This window comes from Manacus candei, unplaced genomic scaffold (genome assembly GCF_025592945.1).
Source record: "Manacus candei isolate 608988 ecotype Guabito, Panama unplaced genomic scaffold, ASM2559294v1 h1tg000011l, whole genome shotgun sequence".
Lineage (NCBI taxonomy): Eukaryota > Metazoa > Chordata > Aves > Passeriformes > Pipridae > Manacus > Manacus candei.
Window position 1 is genome coordinate 29,569,503 of NW_026138059.1, and position 22,141 is coordinate 29,591,643.

At 37.4% G+C, this 22,141-nt stretch overlaps 1 protein-coding gene across 2 annotated transcripts; it reads left to right on the top strand.

The window, feature by feature from the left end:
- Positions 1-4,189: 4,189 nt before the first annotated feature.
- On the top strand, positions 4,190-17,663 carry MANEA (mannosidase endo-alpha). Of its 2 annotated transcripts, none has more exons than XM_051778201.1 (5): positions 4,190-4,555; positions 9,847-10,058; positions 12,819-12,928; positions 15,270-15,346; positions 16,651-17,663. In XM_051778201.1, exons 1-5 carry the CDS (start codon positions 4,419-4,421, stop codon positions 17,285-17,287), a joined length of 1,173 nt encoding a protein of 390 aa, XP_051634161.1. In that variant the 5' UTR covers positions 4,190-4,418; the 3' UTR covers positions 17,288-17,663. The 2 variants fall into 2 exon arrangements, with proteins under 2 accessions (XP_051634161.1, XP_051634160.1); XM_051778200.1 differs by having other exon boundaries at positions 4,193-4,555; positions 9,847-10,439.
- Positions 17,664-22,141: the final 4,478 nt, after the last annotated feature.

A 22,141-nucleotide genomic window follows, 5' to 3' on the forward strand; every position in this document is an offset into this window, starting at 1 on the left:
CTGAAAGGCTGGAACAAATCTCTCATATACTGTGGGGGTTTTGACTGGGATAGAGTTAATTTTCTTCATAGCAGAAAAACATATGGGCTATGTTTTGGATTTGTGCTGGAAACAGTGTTAATAACTGTATTTCACTACTGCTCAGCAGTACTTGCACAGAGTCAAGGAATTTTCTGCTTCTCACCCCATCCCACCAGCAAGGGGGCTGGGGGTGCACAGGGTGTTAGGAGAGGACACAGCCTGGACAGTTGACCCCAACTGACCAAAGGAGTATCCATTACCAGAGGGTGCCACGCTTATCATATAAAGCTGGGGGAAGAAGAAGGAAGGGTGAACCTCCAAAGTGATTGTTTGTCTTCCCATCTTCCCAAGTCACTGTTATATGTAATGGAGCCCTGCTTTCCTGGGGATGGCTGAACACCTGCCTGCAGATGGGAAGTGGTGAATAAATTCCTTGTTTGCTTTGCTTGTGTGCACAGTTTTGCTTTACCTGTCAAATTGTCTTTATCTCAAGCCATGAGTTTTTTCACTTTTCTGATTCCCTCCCCTATCCTACTCGGGAGCAGGCGAGTGGCCATGTGGGGCTGAGTTCCCAGCAGGGTTAAACCATGACACACATACAGTTTAGGAAACCATTCAATAAATGGTTCTCTAAACCAGGGATTAGTTTCATGACAGAAAATGAGTATGAGTTTTAATAAAGCTTGCTTATATTAGCAGTTTGAAGATCTACAGATGTCCTTGTCCCTAGCTGTGTATTATTGAAGTCTTCATAACCAAAGCTTTCATCGCTCTAAATAATCTGCACAGCCAATTTTTACTGTTTCAAAGTTATCTTTTTAAACCTGTGAAAAGTATGTGTATAGATATCCAAATCCAACCAAAATATTACAGTATCTCCACCGCTATTGAAAACTCTCAGTGAAAAATGGAGCATCACTTTGCCACTGTTTTTTGTGGCACAAAAGACAGTTTGTCTTTAGCTTCTGCCCAGGAAAAATGTGGGATGAAGGAATAAGAGGTTCTGGGAAGAAGAATTCAAAGGGATGGCTATGTATCAGATAAAGTGGCAGAGATTCATGAAACTTTGAATGAGGACCTCTGGATTAAGAGTGATTACTGAAAGAGAAATAGAGAGATTTGTGGAGTCGCACCAGATTACTGAGAACAGAAGGGAAGGCTACGAGCACAGACTATTCCCTCTTTTGTGTTTGTTCTGAAGCCAGAAGAGTGTATCACAGCTATTATATCCATAAAAAAAAGTGAGAAGACATAGGATATAACGGAGGAGAAAATTATGGAAGCTACACTACAGGAAGGACAAGAATATCAGAAAGCAGGCTAGGGAAAAGTACATCTTGACCTAACACAGAAAAAATAAGCAATCATAAGACCAAGGAGGAAAAAGAAATGTGACACAAAACATTAAAAAAGAAAGTTAATCAATAACATTTCCACAATCATATTAACGTCTTTGTTCCACCTAAACTTAAACTGAGCATATTTACTTCATTTCCTTAATATGCAGAAAGGCTTGGAAGAAATTGTGTGATACAGGTTTCCTCTTTTTGCTTTCTGAAATCTTAGCCAGTAGACTCTGATCAGCAAAAATGCTCCAGAATTATGCCAGAACAACAAATTTAAGGAATTTTCCCCTCTAATTATTTTTTCTGCTTATTTCCCAACACTAGTATACTTTTAGCCTGTAAACACATACTCTTAAAGGAACATGATCAAATGAAGCTTCAGATTTACTTTTTACACTCTTAAACTTTCTCATTACCTTGTTTTCAAACAATCTTTCTTAGTTACAGTAGGAGTTCTCCTATATGGTAAAGAGAAAGTGAAAATTAAAGTTCTGTCCTCCATAAAATAGAAGTGAAGAGCACCCTTATACTACCTTTTCTTTGGAAAGGGAGAAAGAAAGAAGAAAAAAAAGGAGAAAGAAAAAAGACAGAAGCAAGAAAGAAGACAACAAAAGAAAGAAAACAGTAAAGAAAAAATTGGTAAGACTGTGAGGAAATTATATGGATATCAAGTTTTGTTATTTTGATCTCCAGTCTATTCATATGCCAACTCATTTATTAATAAAGCATGACATTTCTGAATCACTTACAACATATTCCGTTAATGAAATTATTCAGATACATGCAAGAAATAATATTAGAAATTAGAATTGCTTCAAACATTTTTCTCATCAGAGCACTCAGACAACACAAAGAAAACATCATGCAACAATTCCTTCAATTTTCTAAGAACTCAAAGAGAACGACAGGAGCTATTGAATTTTCTTGTTTATATCTACAGTATGATACAGTATGAGACACTCATTCCAAGTCTTTTCATTCACAGAAGAGGTCAAATACTGTCTCTGTTGAAATTAATGAGAGTTTTGCTATTGATTTCAATGAAACCACAATTCTGATCACTGTACTTTCTCTCACGGCATAGAGAGATTCTTAACAAAAAATCGGGCAAACTACACCACAGGGATCCAACTCATGACAGTTATTTTCCATATGGCAGAGGGAAGAAATGTTTTCATTTGATCAGAAGATTGTGCTGTTTACCTAATGCAACAACTTGTATTGAGTCAATCCACAGTTTTTATACACAAGTGTTTGTCTTTACTTCTGATGTTACAGTAGACAATGAGAATGTGGGTTTTTTCATTGATTTGCTTACTAATCTTATGGAAACTATTCATAACCTATTTTCACTGTTTAGAAATAAAAAGGGTAAAGCACACATGAAATCTTAAGTTACAAAACATCAGTGAAACCATTTTTACATTATTGAAATTATATGTAGCTACATGTGGTGGGTTCACCTTGGCTGAATGCCAGGTGCCCCCCCAGCCACTCTGTCCCTCCCCTTCCCAGCCAGACAGGGGAGAGAGTAAGGTGGGAAAAGAAAACAACACAAATTGTGGGTTGTGATAAGGCAGTTTATGCAAAAAAAGAAAGCAAAAGCAGCGTGCACGTGTACAAAGCAGAAGCCAGCAGTTAATCTCTACTTCCCATAAGCAGCGATGGATGGCCACTTGTCCGAGAAGCAGGGCTCCAGCACAGGTAACAATCAGCCATCAGAGACAATGAATGCCTCTGGTCCTGCTTCTTGCCTCAGCTTTTATATCTGGGTTGACTTCATATGGTCTGCAATATCCCCTTGGTCAGTGTGGGTCAGCTGGTCTACTTGTGGCCCCTCCCAGGATCTCACCCTCGACTGAGAAAGGAATGTTACAGTGCTGATGCTGTGCTCAGCAGTAGCCAAAACATGGGTGTGTTATCAACACTCCTCTAGCTACCAATGCACAGCACGGCATTCTGAGGGCTACTATGGGGAAATAAATTTTGGGTCAGCCAGACCCACCACACCACAAAATGACTTATGAGTATACATCACACTTCTATCCATGTATTTTTTCCTGATTTGTTCCCATACAGCTGACAGGGTATAAGGGTGGGCAATTACCCCACTGTACTGATTTTGTTAATGCATCACTGTGTTGAACACCCTACTCTAATGTAAAATACCACCCTTAGGATGCAGAGGTGCCACTCTTATATGCAGTATTGCCCACAGATTCAAGCCACAGGTGTTCTCCAGCCATTACTTGCCTATCTCTGCCCAGAGAAGGGCAATGAAACTGGTGAAAGGGCCTGGAGCACATGTCCTGTGAGGAGTGGCCGAGGCAGCTTCAGTTGTTTAGCCTGGAGGAAGCTCAGGGGTGACCTTATCACTCTCTAGAACTACCTGAAAGGAAGTTGTAGCCACGTGGGGGGTCACTCTCCTCTCCCAGGCAACTAGTGACAGTTCAAGAGGACACAGCCTTAAGCTGTCCCAGGGGAGCTTTAGGTCAGACATTATGAGGAGTTTCTTCACAGAAAGGGGTGATCAGACGTTGGAATGGGCTGCCCAGTGAGGTGGTGGAGTCACCGTCAGTGGAGGTGCTTAAGGAAAGACTGGACATGGCACTCAGTCGCCATGGTGGTGTTGGGCCATAGGTTGGACTCGATGACCTCAGAGGTCTTTTCCAACCTAAATGATTCTGTGATTTTTGTGATTTTGTGGTTACCATTCAGCGAGCTCTTCCCCAGCTGAAAAGCAACCAACGATCCCGCAAAGGCTTTTAAAGAACTGAAAGATTTTTAGGCCTTCTGAGTAAAACAAACAAACAAACAAACAAACAAACAAAGTAAAACAAACAAAAAAGTTAAAAGAAAAAAGGTGAAAAGGCAAGAAAAAAAAATGCAGCTATTTGAAAGCCCACCGGCTGCCTTAGGCATTTCAGCAGCGGCGCACGTGCCTTCCTCCCAGAAGGAAAAAGGAATGAGCGCAGCGCAAGCCCCCCAAGGGATTACGGGGAATTTGCGCCTCAGCCGGCGCAAGCCTCGCCCGGCCCCCCGGCCCCGCGCATGCGCCCCGGCTGGCGCACGCGCGGCTGCCGCCCGGCGCCGTTGAAGTGGCGGGACCCGCCCGGCCCGGCGCGGCCTGTCCGGGTTATCCCGCGGGAACCGCGACCGGCCTCGGGCAGCGCTCCTGCCTCCCGCGGGTGAGTAACGGCGCGGCCCTCCACAGGAGCCCGCGCCCGGCCCCGGCCACTGGGGAAGGGGCTCCACGGGGCTGAAAGAGGCCGGGAGAGGAAGGGAGGACGCCCGCCCCCGCCCGCAGCCGCTGTTGGAGGGGCCGGGGCTCCCCCGGGCGGTGCCCTCCCTCTGTCCTCCTCCCTCTGCGGGAGCCCCGCGTCTCCTCCCGCCCGCGGCTCATGCCCCTGTTGTGGCAGAGGAGTGCGAACGCTCTAAGTGCGGTGGCTGGCTCAGGCGAGGGGAGCAGGCTCTGCCGTCGGGGTTCGCTCCCCTCTGTCACTTCCAGCTCGTGTGAGAAAGCCTCGCTGTGCAGCTGCCCGCGCTATGAACTGCCCCGGGGGCGGGTTCGCAGGTAGCTCCCTGTGATGGAGCTGCCTGAAGGTCGCTTTCTTTTCATGGCCTGTAGCTGCTAAAAGTTAGGTGTGTGTTTCCATGTCCTTTCAAAGTAGAAGAACGTTGGCATGTCGAGGTCAAATACTTATATATAATATAACGCTACCTTACCACCTTTGTTTAGAATGAAGAATCCAGCAACATTGTGTTTTGTTACTGCTGCTGCCTTTCTTAAATTCAAGTCACATTTCTGTTTTTTGAGCGATCCATGTTAGGATTGTCACATTTCAAATACCTCTTTCTGAATTGAGTGGACCAAAGAGAAATCTATTATTGGAATTGGTTAAAAGGATATCTTTTTAGTATGTAAGCACAGCTATAAAGACCATATTTACTGTCTTCTTCCATCGTTAATGATTTTCGAGGTATTAAAAAAAAAAAACCTTAGAAAAAGGTTTTTCATATGCAGAGACTTTTTGAGAAATTCCCTGTTTTTTTTTTTTCTAATGCTGGAAACATTTACAAGAAACATATGGTCAGCTTTTGTTGCTTTTATTATATGTGTGTACCAGAACGTGCTATGTAAATATAGTGGTTTAGACACTGTTATCAGCCCTCAGGGAAGTTTACAAAATCTCACCTGGTCAATCACTTGGGAACCAAAGTAATGTTTCTAGGTGCACATCTGCACTGTAGCTCCAGAATCAAGGGCCTTTAAGGCCTGGGAGCTGCAGCTCTGTCTAGAGGTCATCTGTCACTTCAGAGTTTTCATGTTCTTAGAGAAAAAGAAAGCAGAACATAAGCTTAGAAGTTTTGATTCCATGCATAATCTACCAGCCTCAGTGACTTCTGGATGACCTTACACTTGATCAATAAAATCAGATTTTCAGACCTCTATTCTGTATTGTATATCCATTTGTTGTGTTTAAGGAACATCAGATTAAATTAATTACAGTATTCGCTCATTCTTACTAAAATAGATGAATCTGTTATATCTGAACATACTTTACACTGTGTATTTCTCTTTTGGAATCAGCAAACCTGGAAAACAAAACCCATTGGGCAGGGCATGGAAACTTGAGTTTGGTCAGAATCATCTGACCAAAATTACCTAGGGCAATTAAACTCTCAGCTTTTTTTTTTTTTTGTTGGTTGGTTGGTTTTTGTTTTATTTGCTTTCTTTGACTGAAGAAACATCCTTATTTTGGGAAACAAGTTGGGGAAAAAAGCTCTCATCATCTGTCCGTCAGTACACTTTTTTCTTCATATGGTGGAAAGGATAAACAGAAGGTTTGCCTGCAGAGTAACTTCAGGGTATAAAAAGCTACCATGAGGGAGAAAAAAAACCGTACTGTCAAGTAAGAGCTTAAATGAGAGATGTTATCCTTGAGACAGACTTTCTGCTAAGTTTGGGGAAGAATTAAGGAAATACTTCTGTTTTTTTCATAGATGCTTTTTTTTTTATTTCTTCATGGAGATATTAGTTGTTTTAAGAAGACCATCTGGAGATTTTGCCTGCTGTGATGAGTTTCATACTATTTATTACCAATGAAAAACAAATTAATTTGGAATAGGGATGGTCATAGTGGGATAGATACAATTACATTTATCTTGTGCTTTTAATTCTGTATAGGAGCTTACACACTAAAAAGTAAAATAACTGTGTCAGATTTTTTTTTTTGAGAAGGGGACAGGATGTTATGGAATTATAGGTTCTGCCTTTTCATGATAAAGCTTCATATTTTTCCGATGTGTAATGAAGGGAACTGTAGTATCTGTACTCATTAAAGGAGAAACCAAAAGACGTGTAAACTAACTTATTCTTCCTTCTAACCTGTAACAGATGGCTTTTTCTTTTAAAATTAATTTAATAGGCAAGAGAAAGAGCTCAAACTACTTACATTTTTGGCTGGTACATCTAGATGGGTCAACAAACTTGGAGTAGGAATCCAAAAGCTTTTGAGTCAGAGTAACTGCATGTAGGATGTTAATCTGCATAAAGCTGAAGTTATTCAGGCTGACTTCTTCCTAGAGAGAAAGGCAATTGCTGTTAGATCCAAATGCACCTGAAAGTTCAAGGCAAAGTACTTTATAAGTATAAAGGAATGGCATGTACCTCAGTAAATTGCAGTCATACTCTAAAATTTGAATGTCCATGACAAATGCAAAATCACAGCTATGCTTTCTTTAATGACCGTTGAATCAGAAATGTGTTCTAAGTTTTTTTCCAGTTCTAAGGATAGGTGTAACTTCAGGTAGCTGTTTCATGGGGCATGGTTGCTCAGTTTCTTTCCCTGATATTACCATTCTGCTGTGGCACCAGCATTGATGAGGGTAATTTATCTGCCTCTGTCTCTGAAAAGTAGATCTGAACAAGAATAAAAGACATATGAAGCATTGCTTACCTGTAGCTCTTCAATGCAGCTTTTACAGTATATGTGTCTATGCCAGGGCTAAATTATATCATCATTGAGACTGACGTCTTCCCAAAACAGAAGCCTTTACCATAGATATCAATTGCTTGTTCTAGAAATTTTTAACTTTGATGCTGAGCTTCTGTATAAGCATACTGGGTCTTCATAATATGCTATGCTAGACCAGAGTCTGTCTTGATGCTCATCAAATATTTATAAGCATGCTGCTCATTTTTCAGTATACTTTAATGAGAAATATTCCATTGAAAAAATACTTGTTGAAATAAGAACATGGAGCACCAAGATCAATTCCTGACTTCAGAAAAAGCACTTTATAATAGTGAAATCTTAATCGAAATAGGAGGAATTGAGTAGCAGATACGTCAAGCAAAGAATAAAAAAAGAACTGTTTCTTTGATATGGAATAGGAAAACCCAAATGAAAAACCTTATGAACATTCTAATTACAGACACTGCAGTCATGAATTCTTTTTTACAGAAGAGAAGAGATAAAATAATAAATGCAGAAGTAGTTTATCACTGGCAATCCTGTATGTTGCTTGATGAAAATCAGTAGCACCTGGGTTAAATTAAACTGAGTACATTAATACATTAGCCTGGTGAATAATATTGTTTTCTTTAAAAAAATCGTGATCCTTTAGAAAATTTCAGTTTGTCTAATCTGAAAATTGACTTAAACTACTAGGGAGAGGTAGCATAATATTCTTGAAAGAAGACTGAAAAGGTCATGAAAAGTAGTAGGAGTAGTTTGAATGTATTTAATTTCTTATTAGAAGAAAGATGTTCTGCACTCCAGATAATTTCTTTGATGAAATTCTAAGATCTTGGGATGGATTGTTAGCTATAGAAGAAGAACCCTGTAATTTGATGTAAAATGATACAAAATTTTAATTCAAAGTCTTAAGTACTATAAGCATATATGGTGTAAAATCATTTTTCCTGGCAGTAGCCAAAGGTATGGTTTCACAATCCAGCTGGGCAAAATGAACAATATAATTTTCGTGCTCTTGCTTTCTTCCCTCTGTTCTTCTTTGTTGACTTTAGTGCTGTGATACTTATTCAGCTGAGTCATCTCTCTAACAAGGTCAGAGTGCACAAGGGTTTTCTTGTTTATTTTTGAAATGTTAACAGGGATTTGCGGTTAAAGTGAATGAGTGACCTTAGTGTGAAAACAAAATGAATCGCAGAAGCGACTAGGAGTAGACAGTAGGATGAAGGGATTAATATTGGAAATGGAAGCAGAACTTCCCTTTTTGGCAGTGTATTACTGCTAATCCAATTTAGGCTATATTGTTGAAAAGCATATTCTGAAATTCCTCATCTAAAATTACCGCAGCAGTAGCAAACAGTGTGTTGTGACAACTGAGCTATATGTTAATGCACTATAAAATCAGTAAAGAGCATTAACAGGAAGTTAAGGTAAGATACTTTATAAATATCTTAAAATTACCCATGTACATCTCAGTAAATTAAAATAAGATTCTCAAATTTGGAGGTCATTGGCAGAAATACAAAATCACAGCTATGTTATGTGTATTGGCTCTTGAATCAGAAATTTATTCTTAGATTTTCCAGTTTAATGTTGTCAGTTTTATGCATAATCTTGTTCCACGTAATTCGGTGGTAACCTAAATTTTGTTAATCCTTTTCGGTGGTTCTCTTGTGATAATGTTGAACAGGACTTAAAGTTATAAATAGAGCAATTGGGCATTCCATTATACTGATTTTCTTCTCCCTACTTTCAGGGCTCAAATCTTGCTCTGTGCGGTTGGTCTTGTTTTGAGTTTAGCCCTGACATTGTATTAACTGGCTGTCAGCAGCTGACTTGCAGGCTTTCTGCTTGAGTTACATCCTTAATGCTATCTTGGTTTTTGCTTACATAATTCAGAGAACAGATTAGAATCTTAGATCTATAAAGTTGCAAAGCATTATTGTTTTGAGTTTAATTTGCTGAAGTATTTAATTAATATATTGGGTAACTAAACACAAGGTGATTGGTCTGAACCCAGTAAATAGGTTAGTGAATGAAACCTGCATTCTGAACATAAGCTGTAGTTCCATCATATCCCATTTTGTACTTTACTCTTGTTCTGTGTTATTCTCCTTTCATGGCTTCTGCTTTTTAATTGTTTTCTGTGCTATTTCTGCCAGAATAACACTTGTCAAAGCATGATAGTTCTGCAATAATGTAACCAGAATTTCCATTTCATGGTATTTACCTGGGTTAGGATAACAATGAAGTTCAAAAGTAACATATTTTATGAAATATTTGAGTCCTTGGTGGTAGAACCTCAGAATCTCATGTTCTCAAATAAAAAAATGGAGTTTTGTTTGTGTCCCCCCACACAAAGGTCTGTTAGTTACACAGTCAGTGTGTGCATCACAGTTGTCTCCTTGTTATTTCTATTATGTAGAGACTTTGTGAAGCATTTCATACTGTTGAATTAGGTAATAAGAAATCTGACTTTAAAATATTTGTCTTTTGATCAGTTGCGGCCAAAATCCTTCTGTTGGGATTCTGAACTATGACATCATGGCAAGATTTCGCAGAAGAACGTGCATCATTTTGTTGCTTTTTATTTTGTTTATTTGCTCCATAATGATGGCTTTGAAGACGCTGAGACCTGACAGAGCTGGCTTTGGGGATCCATTTGGACTTGGTTTGTTGCCTGAGCTTCAACAACGAACAGTTCTCTTAGACAGTAAGCAGAATTCACTGAATAGGGTTCAAGGAGATACTGTAACACGTGTCAGTAATTTGCACAGTATTGCTGTCAATACTATGAAAGCATCTATGCCTCCTGTAAATAAACTGGAAGAGGAGCTGTCTTCTCCTAATTATAACTTTCACATATTTTACTATACTTGGTATGGGAATCCACAGTTTGATGGTAAATATATTCACTGGAACCATCCACTGTTGCCGCATTGGGATCCTAAAATTGCAAACAATTATCCAAAGGGAAGACATAATCCTCCTGAGGACATTGGGGCCAACTTTTATCCTGAACTCGGATCTTACAGTTCCAAAGACCCTACTGTCATAGAAGCCCACATGAAACAAATGCGTTCAGCTTCAACTGGTAATGAGTGTTAACATTTCAGCATGTTTTTCATTTATCCAGCCTTATGTATGCCAATGAACACAACTGACCCATTCTTCCATTTTTTTTCTGTGTAATTCAGGAAATGGTCTGAAACTAGTAAATGTCTTTGTATCTGAGTTTTAACCCCCAGCCGAAACCTACATCTTCAGAGCTTTGTCTGATGAGTGTAACAGCACAGAAATATAAGAAAAGTATTAGTAGTTAGGTACATGTTTTTTGTGACTTACTGTTAAGCACTGATAACATATATGGAAAATACAGAAACCATTTCTGGAATATATAGCCTGTGTATTAAATTTTTATACTTCAGTTTGAAGACCAGGTTTCAGAAAATGATGTTAACATGGTTATGGAGCAGTCCGTTCAGTTATTGAGTGGGTTTTTTTCTCTGAATTCTGTGTATGCAATAACAAATAGATATTAATTCACTAATTGTCCAAAAGTATCTTCTTTAAATAGAAATTGATGTTCTGTTTCTCTCAATAAGATGAACTATATACATAAGAATATTCAATATATTTTTGGTCATTCTTTGTTGTTGAACTTTCTGGTCCTTTTTATGTTAATCCTCTTTAAATTAGCAGTCGTATATGCTGATATTAAACTCTGAATGCTTCTGTAAATGTAGTTGGAGCAACATGACCAGAGCTCATAACATTACTGAGACTGCTAATCACCTTGTACTGAATCACTTTCATTCACCTAATCATTAAGGTTTGAAACATTTTTAATATTGTTTTTAGCATCAAGTGCATTCTCTTTTAGACTCCTGAAGTGGTACATAACTTTATTTTTTTAACTACAGGAAAGAAAATGTTAAGTAATCTTTCTCAGGGAAAGATCAATGCAAATGTGAGTTTAGGTTCCTTGATCAGCAATTCCGTTGCCTGAACTTTTATGTGTTTCCTAAAGGTATAGAAGAGTCTTGTCGGAGGTATTCAAGATACCCAAGTTGTTGCTACTGTTCTGCTTGTTCTTTCCATCTTACTCATTTGAATTTGGTCCTTTTCTTTTGCATAAAATAAAAGATAATGTGATAAAATGCAGTAAAATATTGCATTTTTCTTGTCCTTGAGCAGACTGTCTCTTGTGATAGTGTTACTTGTGATTCACTTTTTGATGAAGTGTGGAGGGAATGGAGACAGTTGAACTACCTCCTGTGTATGGTGAGCTCAGACTTCTGGTTTGGATGTTAGAACGTGATTGTGTATTGACTCTAACTTATGCTTTCTTTTTCCTAATTCTGGAATTGTTTGTTTGGAAATTTTTAGTCAGAAATGTTATAATGTTAGCAAAGTAGGCGGAATTTAGAGTATGTACTTCCTATCTCAGTGACCTTATTTGTGTACTTAAATCTTTACCTAGTAAAAAAGAATCATATTGCTTTATTCTTCCATATGTTTTAAATAACATTGTTAGGAAAATATTACTACATCAGTTATTTTATGTATTTTTTTCAGACTTACCTTCTTCTTGACATTATTTCCAGCTGCACATCTAAAAGATCTAATTTGTTTATCTGACAGCATTTTATTTTAGAAGGAAAGGGTTTAGCCTTTCTGAAGAGGTATGTGTTCTTCGCTTTCATGGAGAGCTTCAGAAAAATTTACAGTACCAGGTCATTCTATTTGTTGTCTTTTTTTCGCAGGACTAGTAACATACTTAAGTTATTGAGAGTTACGCAAGCATTTTTGAAGATAATAAATTCAAAAACTAGTTTGACATGCTTGTAAGTGTGGATTACACCAGAGTAACTGCTTTTAGCAAGAAAGAAGGTTGTGGGATTACAGTCACTGCTTCTAATATTGAATGATTTTTTTTGTAGTAGAGCCAGAGGTACAATGAAGAAATATGTTAGAGAAAAATTTTTTATAAAACAAGAATCTTTCATCACATGCATAGCCCCTCTCCTCTTGACTGTTCTATAACTCTATGTTATACATATACCCTGTGTATCTTCATATTCTCTGGCTCTATTTTGGCATAGCTATAATGCCTTATTGGGGAGCAGTCTTTTCCTCCTGGTACAAACTGAAGGTTAGAATGCTGTGCTGAAAAGTGGGAGGGAATGGCTTTGAGTGTTGTGCTTAGGACGCTGAGCACAGATCTGTTCCCTTGACAGATGATCTAACCACTGTTTATTTTGTAGTCCTGCAAACAAAGAGAGGAGTTAAAATACACTCTGAGAATACTGAGATTTTTTTAACTAGTTAAAAAGTAATTTGAGATTCTGATTTATATTATGTAGGTTTCGCATCAAACAATAATTTTAACTCATGTAACATTACATGTTACAGTAGTGTACATGTAATATGTTAAACAACATGAATTAAAACTGAAGTTTTGTATTTTCAGGTGTAATAGTGCTTTCATGGTACCCACCAGGTATGGCTGATGAAAATGGAGAACCAACTGATGATTTGGTGCCTGTTATTCTGGACTATGCACACAAATATAATCTAAAGGTAAAGTATTTTTAGATGATAAAATAGGACTGATTAGGAAAGTAAACCTTGCTAAGAGTTTACTGCTTTTACTCAAGGTGTAGGGCAGGGAAACCGGTCATATAATAGTGGCTTTTGTTTCTGTCTCCTATTATGCTGCACTTCTTTTCGGTCACAGAAGCCTTAGAATTGCACTGAATTTTGGTAGGACCTGAGAAATATTGCCTTATAAATAGAATAAATATTGTAATCTGCTTTAGCATGCAGAATCTAAGGTATAGTGTTGTGGGTATTTATTTTCTATTTCTTTTCAGGAAACAGTTTTTAAAATAAGATGATATGTTGTTTTCCAATGAGGCTTAGGAGTTGAAGGAAGTATTACATTTTAGAAAATACTATGGAATACAGTGATCTATAAACTAAGGAACTTTGAGAAAGAAGGACTGTCTTCATGTTTTGCATTTCATAACTTGCTGGCACCTCATCATAGAGATCATGAGCAAGCATCTATGAGTAATAAAGGCAGATTTAGAAGATCTAGTTTGAATGAATGTCTTTATCCCAGAAGTTACCTGGAACTTCTGCCTTGGACTGTAAGGTCGGAGAGATGGTGCTCTGACTTTATGGTTATTACAGGGTATGACAGGATAGAAAGGCTAAGTTACTGCCTTCTTGAAATGGGTGAAATATCATGTCAAATAAAGATTACGTGAATTGATCAGTAGAATCTAAAATTGTTGTTTGATTTTTTTTTATTATTATTATTATTTTCAGAATAAAACTTGTGTTTTCCTTTTGTGATAATGAAAATGTGCATTGCATTTTAATCTTGCCAGGTAACACATTTGAGTTTTTAAGTAGCTGTATGTGTTTCGTCTCTGGAGGGTGTTGCTGTACTCTGTACTGAAAACACAGCCTGTTCATAAGCTCTGGTTTTAGTTGGTCATGCAAGTTGCAGATTCCCAGAGAAATTTCCTGTCACTGGGAGGAACTGTAGATTCCTTGGCAAGCAGGAGGAAAGTAGGAAGATAAATCAGATACAGAAGTAATTTTGAAACTGTCAGAAATACTGTGTGAATTGCATTATGGGACATAGGTTGCACTGTGTAATAGCAAACTATTAAAATGAAAGAAAAAACGTATTTTCAGATCATCACCTTGCTCTCATCTAAAGAATTTGTTAACATCCAAGTATCAAAGGAACCAAGGAAAAATGAAATAAGCTACCAAGAAAAATGCATGCAATAGTGTGATAATGATTGGAATATGAATGAAACTGCTGTTACTGCTTGAAATAATTATGGGAATACAGATATTCAGTGTAGATACTACTAGGAAATGCTACCTTCACTGTAATGTTTTTAAACATTTTTGCATTAGTAAGTTATTATAGTAAATGTTAGTAGTGTCAGTAGACAAAAACCAATATCTAAAATACATTTCTATTATGTCTGCTAAATAAAAGTCTGTGAAAAGATATGCCCCTTTGATTTGCCTAGTTTTGATAGTTGGAAATAAAAGATGAAATTATAGTGCTCTTCAACCTGTACTATCTGTCCTAGTGATTTAGTCTGATACTATTTTTCTATTGTTTCTACTTAATAGAGATAGATATTGGCTCTGCAATGGAAATTTTCTACTGTTGCAAAGTTGTCAAAGACTTTATTAAATGCATTTTGTTCTAAAATTGCTTCTGAATAACTAGTTGCTTTCATTAAGGTAATGTACTCTTCCGTAAATGTATATTTGAATACAAATGCATTTTTATATTGGAATTACTTCACATATATAGGTTAATTAATTCCTTTACCTCCAAGCTTGACATTCAGAGCAGTAGCAGTACATTATATTAGATGTAGTTGCAAGAGCTTATTGCTCTAGATAAATCTATAAAATTTTAAATTAAAGTTTTCATATCCCATATCTTAAAATCTATTTTGACACTGAAAACTATCCATGGAGCATTATCTATAGCAAATTTAATACATTGGTTAGAAATTAAATTTAAAAATGTTTCATTAGTTAATCAGTTCTTTGACATTCAAATAATTTTTTATTTCCATTTTTAGTTTCTATAGTTTTTCAAGTTTTCTGAAGCATGATTACCACTTGCTGTAGCCTAGGGAATACAAAAGCAGTGTTTTGTTTTAATGTAAAAACCCTAAATATTTACTTTAATACCAATCTTCCTGGAATCTGAAGCTTCTAATCTTAGCAGTGCAGGAGTTGTACTGATGAAAATGTTTGGTCTGTAAGGAAGAAGTATATTTTTTGTGACTGGTACTTGCTTCATTTAATACACAGTGCCCATGTATTCAATAGTGTTTTACGTTTGTGTTGCTTTTACGTTTTCACCTTTCAGGTCACTTTTCATATTGAACCTTACAAAGACAGAGATGATCGCAGTATGTACCACAACGTCAAGTACATCATTGACAAGTGAGTCGTTTTGGGATGGTTTCCTTTGGGGTTTGTTACATGCTGGTTTAGGGGGCTCATGCATATGATGTAGAAGTTCTAAGAATATATAAAGATCTACTGAGACTGAAGAGAACTGTAAGGAACTTTGTTCATATTTCAGTGGTGCAAAACTCAGTCTGTCTTTTAAATATTAAATACTTTTAAATATTAAAATGTGAACTTTACATAGATACTCAAATGTAAATTGCTTTCAACGGTTGTTAATACCATAAGTCATGATACTTCACATTAAAGGAGTTAAAATTTTAACCACGTGATATATAAATTAAATATACATTTTTATAATGCCAGACTAGCACCTAGAGCTTTAATGTGTTGACCTCTAGTGATTTTAATTCATCTTGTCAAATTCTGTGTAGCTGCTAGTTGTCTTGTTTATCAGTGGTGCTTAGACCATCTTATTTCATACTGAATTGTAGAATTATCCTTCAGAGGAAACTAATAACTGTAGCACAATTTGACACTAAGTTGCTGTTGTGGTTTAACCCCAGCCAGCGGCAGGGTACCACACAACTGCTTGCTTCCTTCCCACCCTGCCCCATAGCACTGTGGGGTGAATGAGAACGAAAAGATAAACTTCACGGGTTGAGATAAGAACAATTTAACGAGTGAAACAAAATAATATTATAATAATCATGCTAATAGTATTATTAGTGGCACTAACAATAAAGAGACGGAAAGAGAGTAACAGTACCCAAGATGAATTGCTCACCACCTGCAGACCACCAGGCCAGCTCTGAGCAACGCTCAGCCCCCTTTCAGGTAACTCCCCCAGTTTATATGCTGGGCATGACATTCTTCAGTATGGAATATACCTTTGACCACTTCAGGTCAGTTGTCCTGACCATGCTCCCTCCCAACTATTTGTGCAGCTCCTCACTGGCAGAGCATGAGACACTGAGAAGTCCTTGCCTTAGGGTAAGCACTACTTAGCAACAGCCAAAGCATCAGTGTGTTATCAATGTTATTTTCATCCTAAATCAAAAAAACACAGCACTGTGGCAGCTACTAAGAAAAAAATTAACCCTGTTCCAGCCAAAACCAGGACAGTTACTAATTTGTAGTAGTTGAAAGGTTCTTTGAAGATTCATTATTTGATACTTCAGCAAACACTGGACTGAGAGTGGATATGGATTGCTATGTTTTGAACTCTATGCCCTGTCTATTTAAATTAGTTTTTAGGAAAAGTCTTCAGCTCAGATTGTTCAACAGTATTTTCCAAGTGGCAAATTTTGTCTTAACAATACTTGTTTGCTTTATAGATACGGAGGCCATCCGGCCTTTTACAGGCAGAAGACCAGCACAGGCAAATTTCTTCCCATGTTTTACGTTTACGATTCTTACGTAACAATTCCTGAAATCTGGGCAAATCTGCTAACTGTTTCTGGATCCCAGAGTATTCGAAATACTCCGTATGATGCATTATTCATTGCACTTCTTGTAGAAGAAAGACATAAGCACGACATTCACAGAAGTGGTTTTGATGGAATGTACACGTACTTTGCCACCAATGGCTTCTCCTATGGCTCATCTCATCATAATTGGGCAGGTTTAAAAGCCTTTTGTGATAGTAACAACTTAATGTTTATTCCAAGTGTGGGCCCAGGCTATATTGATACCAGTATCCGACCATGGAACAACCACAACACCCGTAATCGTGTCAATGGGAAGTACTATGAGACTGCCTTCAGCGCAGCCCTTCTGGTCCGACCGGAAATTATCTCTATTACATCTTTTAATGAATGGCACGAGGGAACTCAGATTGAAAAAGCTGTCCCTAAACGGACTGGACAGATGGTTTACCTTGATTATAAACCGCATAAGCCAAATATTTACCTGGAGCTTACTCAGAAGTGGTCTGAGAAGTACAGAAAAGAACAAGAACAGTGGCTTATGTGAGCTGTCCCTGCTGCAGTTGTTTCCTAATGCATTGACTGTATTGAGAAAGAAATTGAGAGCTGAAGAATATGTTATTAAATGTATTGTATCTGTTGAATGTATATGCACTACTACTGAATTTTAATTTTGAAAAGTAAAAAGATTATGAGAATATTGCCAATTCTGTCTTATTGGATATTTTAGTTCAAGAATATTCAGGGAAATCTGAAGGATTATTTGTTTCTTTTTTAAACTTCATAACTTGCATTCTGAGCTTCCAGAACATCTGCATGGGATAACTCTACATGACCAAAGTATAACAAAAAATTGACGTAGTTCTACTTACTTCCTTTATTCTTGTAGTTGTGTTTCTAATAAAAGTGATGCTGTAATCTAAGTTTTTATGCTCATAGCTACTTGCAGGATGCATGTCTATACTGTATGGAATAATCTACATCTACTGTTTTTAATGCTTTGCACACAGGGACTTCTTGACATATGACTAGCTTGTGGTAAAAGCACTGAAGAATTATGTGTGATGCAACATCACTGTGGTTTTTTGAAAATAGAAAAGTCTTTGAAAGAAAGTTCCAAAGAACTGCTGAAAGACTTCAAGTTTACTTACATTTCTTCTGTTTGGTACATGGTGTAAACTTTTGCAGATTACTGGGTACTGACCAGGAACCTTTTTTTTTTCTATATTACTTTGAATATAAAAAAATAATGTTTGGGACAAAGTGGAAAATATTTTTTTTGAGTGGGGAAAAACTCCTAAACATACAAAAAATATACTAAACCTTCCACTTTTATTTATTGTCTGCTAATTGACTGCAGATACAGATCTAGCATGTTTTTTAAAATGTGTAAACTTTCTAAACCAAACACCTTACTAGTCCTACAATAAATATAATTGTAGGAAATAGTTTTTTATTTCTGATTTAGGAGCAGCCTAGTTTGGTTTCAATGCCAGCAACTACCCATTAGTTTAATTTGAAATCTGAAATTTCTGTTTTTTGTATAGTTTATTTAGTTTTTTGAGGATTCAGAATAGTAGATACTAAAATCTTGCTGTCATTCAGATAAGCACCCTACCAATGCTACCTGTAACACTGTGGTGTGGCTGTAAATGACTACTTTCAGTCCTAAGAATCTCACCTTTCAAATGTTGTAATTATTAACTGGGGTTTTTTATGAGGTTTGAAAAGTTCAAGTCACACGGGCATATCTCCTCAGCAGTCCTTCTTGGGGGATTTTCTTAGAGTTTCATAACAAAATCCTCAATTTTGGATTAGTAGAAATTGCAGTGTTTTGTTTATTTGCAGAAAATGTCTAATCCATAGCAAAAAGGATTTTTTAAAAATTGTTTATTTTTTTAATCTATGTATAAGGTGCCGATCCTGTGTTTTAGTTCATATGCTGAAACTGTTGTGACCACTAGTAACCACTAGAATTCCATTGATTTCAGCAGGACCCATGAAAATCACATTCTTTACTCGGTTTTCACTGTAATCTGTCCATGAAGTTGTAAGGTGAATGTGAGGACTTCTGGTTAAAAAAGAAACCAAATCAAACCAGTATGTTTTTTCCAGAAAACATTGTCATTCCAAATAAACATAAGTCAGTTACTACTAATAATTTTTAGAGTCTTTCTGGTATGAGAAAGGTTTGCTTATGTATCTCTCACTTATTTACAGATTAATTCTTTTGTCATTTCTCTGCAGTTCAAGAGATGAGGTGTCATATAATGCCCTCAGCTGCTTGAAAAAAGTGCAGAAATTGGGTGACAGATATATAACCTGGCGTGTTGAAGTGTGCCTCTAGAGTTATTGGAGTCTTATTAATCTCTCCTCATATTTTTTTGCATTTTCCTACTGCATGTCTGTGAGGTCTGAAATACTCCTGAAAGAAATGTTTACTAATGCTTGTTTTATTTTACTTATACTCAGGTGGATAAACTGACATAGACATAGGTATGACCACAGTCACAAAATAGTGTCTGAGACATAAGAAGCACTTGTTCTAACCACTTCCAGCTTAACTACTCCCTTTATTAAGGAAAATGATATTACTAATTTTACTATAAATCCCTTAAATAGCTAACAGGCTTTACAGCCCAAAGAGTCCATTAATTTATTTTAAATGTGAGGGAACAATTAAATTTTTTGCAAATGTTATTAAAAAATCTTCTGAAATCAAACCTTTTGCACGAACAAGTCTTTTTGTTTTCCCTTTGCTTAAACTTTTGTCATCCACTGGTCTTTTCTCACTGTAGTTGTCTGAGCACTGTACTGGTCTTGACAACTTAGCACTCACCTTTCAGCTCTTACTTTCTCCAGGGGTAGTTTATTTTCTCTGTGACAATAAAAGTCACTCCTTTGTTGCTGTGTACAGAAACATTTGAAATTTGTTGTAGAGTATTGTACAACTGAGGTGATCTATCTTGTTTAAAATACAAATCATGGTAACAGTGTAATAGATCTTCATTACTCTGAAAGACTTTTGTAATTGCCATTAAAGGTATCATTTATCCCTTGCCATGAAGTAGTTCAGGCCATGGCACAGTGATATCTAATGAGACTTTTAAAAGAATTTACAGAATTTCTGTAGAAAAAAATGAAAACGAAGTGCCTAGAAATTCATCACCCCTGAACACTTACTGTATTTTTATGTGCTTGAAGTGTTTTAAAACATAAATATGCAACCAGATATAATATTTCAGAGTTGAGAATTGAATTTGATGATGCTAAGGAAAGATGATGGAATAGGAGCTACTAGAACTACCCCACCTGCTTGTCCAATATTTCTTCTGTACATAGAGCAAATTACAGTGCTACTTCATGTTATATAGAATGGAGAGTTTTGCTTACAGTCTGTTGTTGCAGTCATGATAATTTTTAAAATTTGAGTAAAAATAGGTCTGTGGGAGACAATTGGTACAAATGCAAACAAATAAGATTGTTATAAGGGCACAGTTACTGGGGTGAGGGAGGAGAAACATGAATATATTTAAGAAGGTGGTTGTTCCAAGCTTTAAGGTTATAGTAGGGGAAAAAAAAATTGTGCTACCAAAACTGAGAGGGAGAGAAGAACATTTGTAGTGATTTTGAGATCTGAAATAGAATTTAAGGAATATCCAAATCCTATTTCACTTTGGCTTCAAACCCCTTTTATTTCTTGACTAATAGAAAAAATATTGTAATGATTGTTTTTAATATTTTTACACTGATTAAGTGCATTTGACCCATCTTGTTATGGTATTTTGTAGTATTTAGAGTCATATGCTAAATTTATATAGATTAGGCAAGAAACACTGGAAAGTTTTATAAGAGTTCGTGCCATGCTATGCCTCTGCAAATACAGATACCTGAAGTAATCAATTACATACTACTGACTCAGTATTCTCAGAGGGGAAATGGTTTCTGAGAGAAGTAGCAAAGTCTTTGTGGTAAAAGAGAAAATAGTTTTAAAAGTAAATCTATAGCTTCATTTCTGCTTCTGTTGGTTGTGATCAAGTAAATTATTTGAGTTCTGCAAGCTGTCTCAGAACTGAAGCTTAATACATCAATTCTGGAATAAGAATATGCATTAAATTTTGTATAGTAGTGCATGTTTCTCAGATCTGTAATCTTGTACTGAATTTTGTGGGAAAATGTGCATATGCTGTTACTATTTTAGTGGCAAGCTGTAGATTATTGTGAATATACTTTCTGTACTGACATTCATCGTGTTTGTCTAATGCATTTCTTTTGAGGTGCAAATGATTTGTCTCTTAAGAGGTTGTTGAAGCAGAAGGTTCTTTAATGGAAGCATTTTTGTTATAAAACTTGATATATATATGCTCTGCATATTTGGAATTAACATTTCACACATGGGTTCTCTTGAAAACATTTTACAGGAGTGTTTTCAGCACTGTTGCTAGTAAAATGGACTTACTGTAATTTAGAGCACTTTTTTTGTGAATCTTGTGAACCTAAAAAGAGGAAATAAAGTATTTACAGGCAAATTGTCAGTTAATATAAACTGACAATCTCTCTCCCAGTCTTAAAGTATTTTACGAGTCCTGGTTCTGATCTTTCATAGAATCATAGAATCAGCTGGGTTGGAAGGGACCTCTGAGATCATCAAGTCCAACCCTTGATCCACTACTGCTGTGGTTACTAGGCCATGGCACTGAGTGCCACATCCAGTCTCATCTTAAAATCCTTCAGAGATGGAGAATCCACTACTTCCCTGGGCAGCCCATTCCAATCTCTGATCACCCTCTCTGGAAAGAAATTCCTTCTAATATCTAACCTAAAACCTCCCCTGGCACAGCTTAAGACCATGCCCTCTTGTCTTGCTGATAGTTGCCTGGGAAAAGAGACCAACCCCCACCTGGCTACAACCTCCTTTCAGGGAGTTGTAGGTGATGAGGTCTCCCCTGAGCCTCCTCCAGGCTGAACAGCCCCAGCTCCCTCAGCCTCTCCTCATAGGACTTGTGCTTGAGTCCCTTCACCAGCCTAGTTGCCCTCCTCTGGACCTGCTCCAGCACCTCAGTGTCCTTCCTGAACTGAGGGGCCCAGAACTGGACACAGTACTCCAGGTGTGGCCTCACCAGCGCTGAGTACAGGTGAAGAATCACTTCCCTGGTCCTGCTGGCCACACTGTTCCTGATCCAGGCCAGGATGCCATTGGCCTTCTTGGCCACCTGGGCACACTGCTGGCTCATGTTCAGCTTCCTGTCAATCCAAACTCCCAGGTCTCTTTCTGCCTGGCTGCTCTCCAACCACTCTGTGCCCAGCCTGTAGCACTGCATGGGGTTGTTGTGACCAAAGTGCAGGACCCGGCACTTGGCCTTGTTGAACCTCATCCCGTTGGAATCAGCCCAACTCTCCA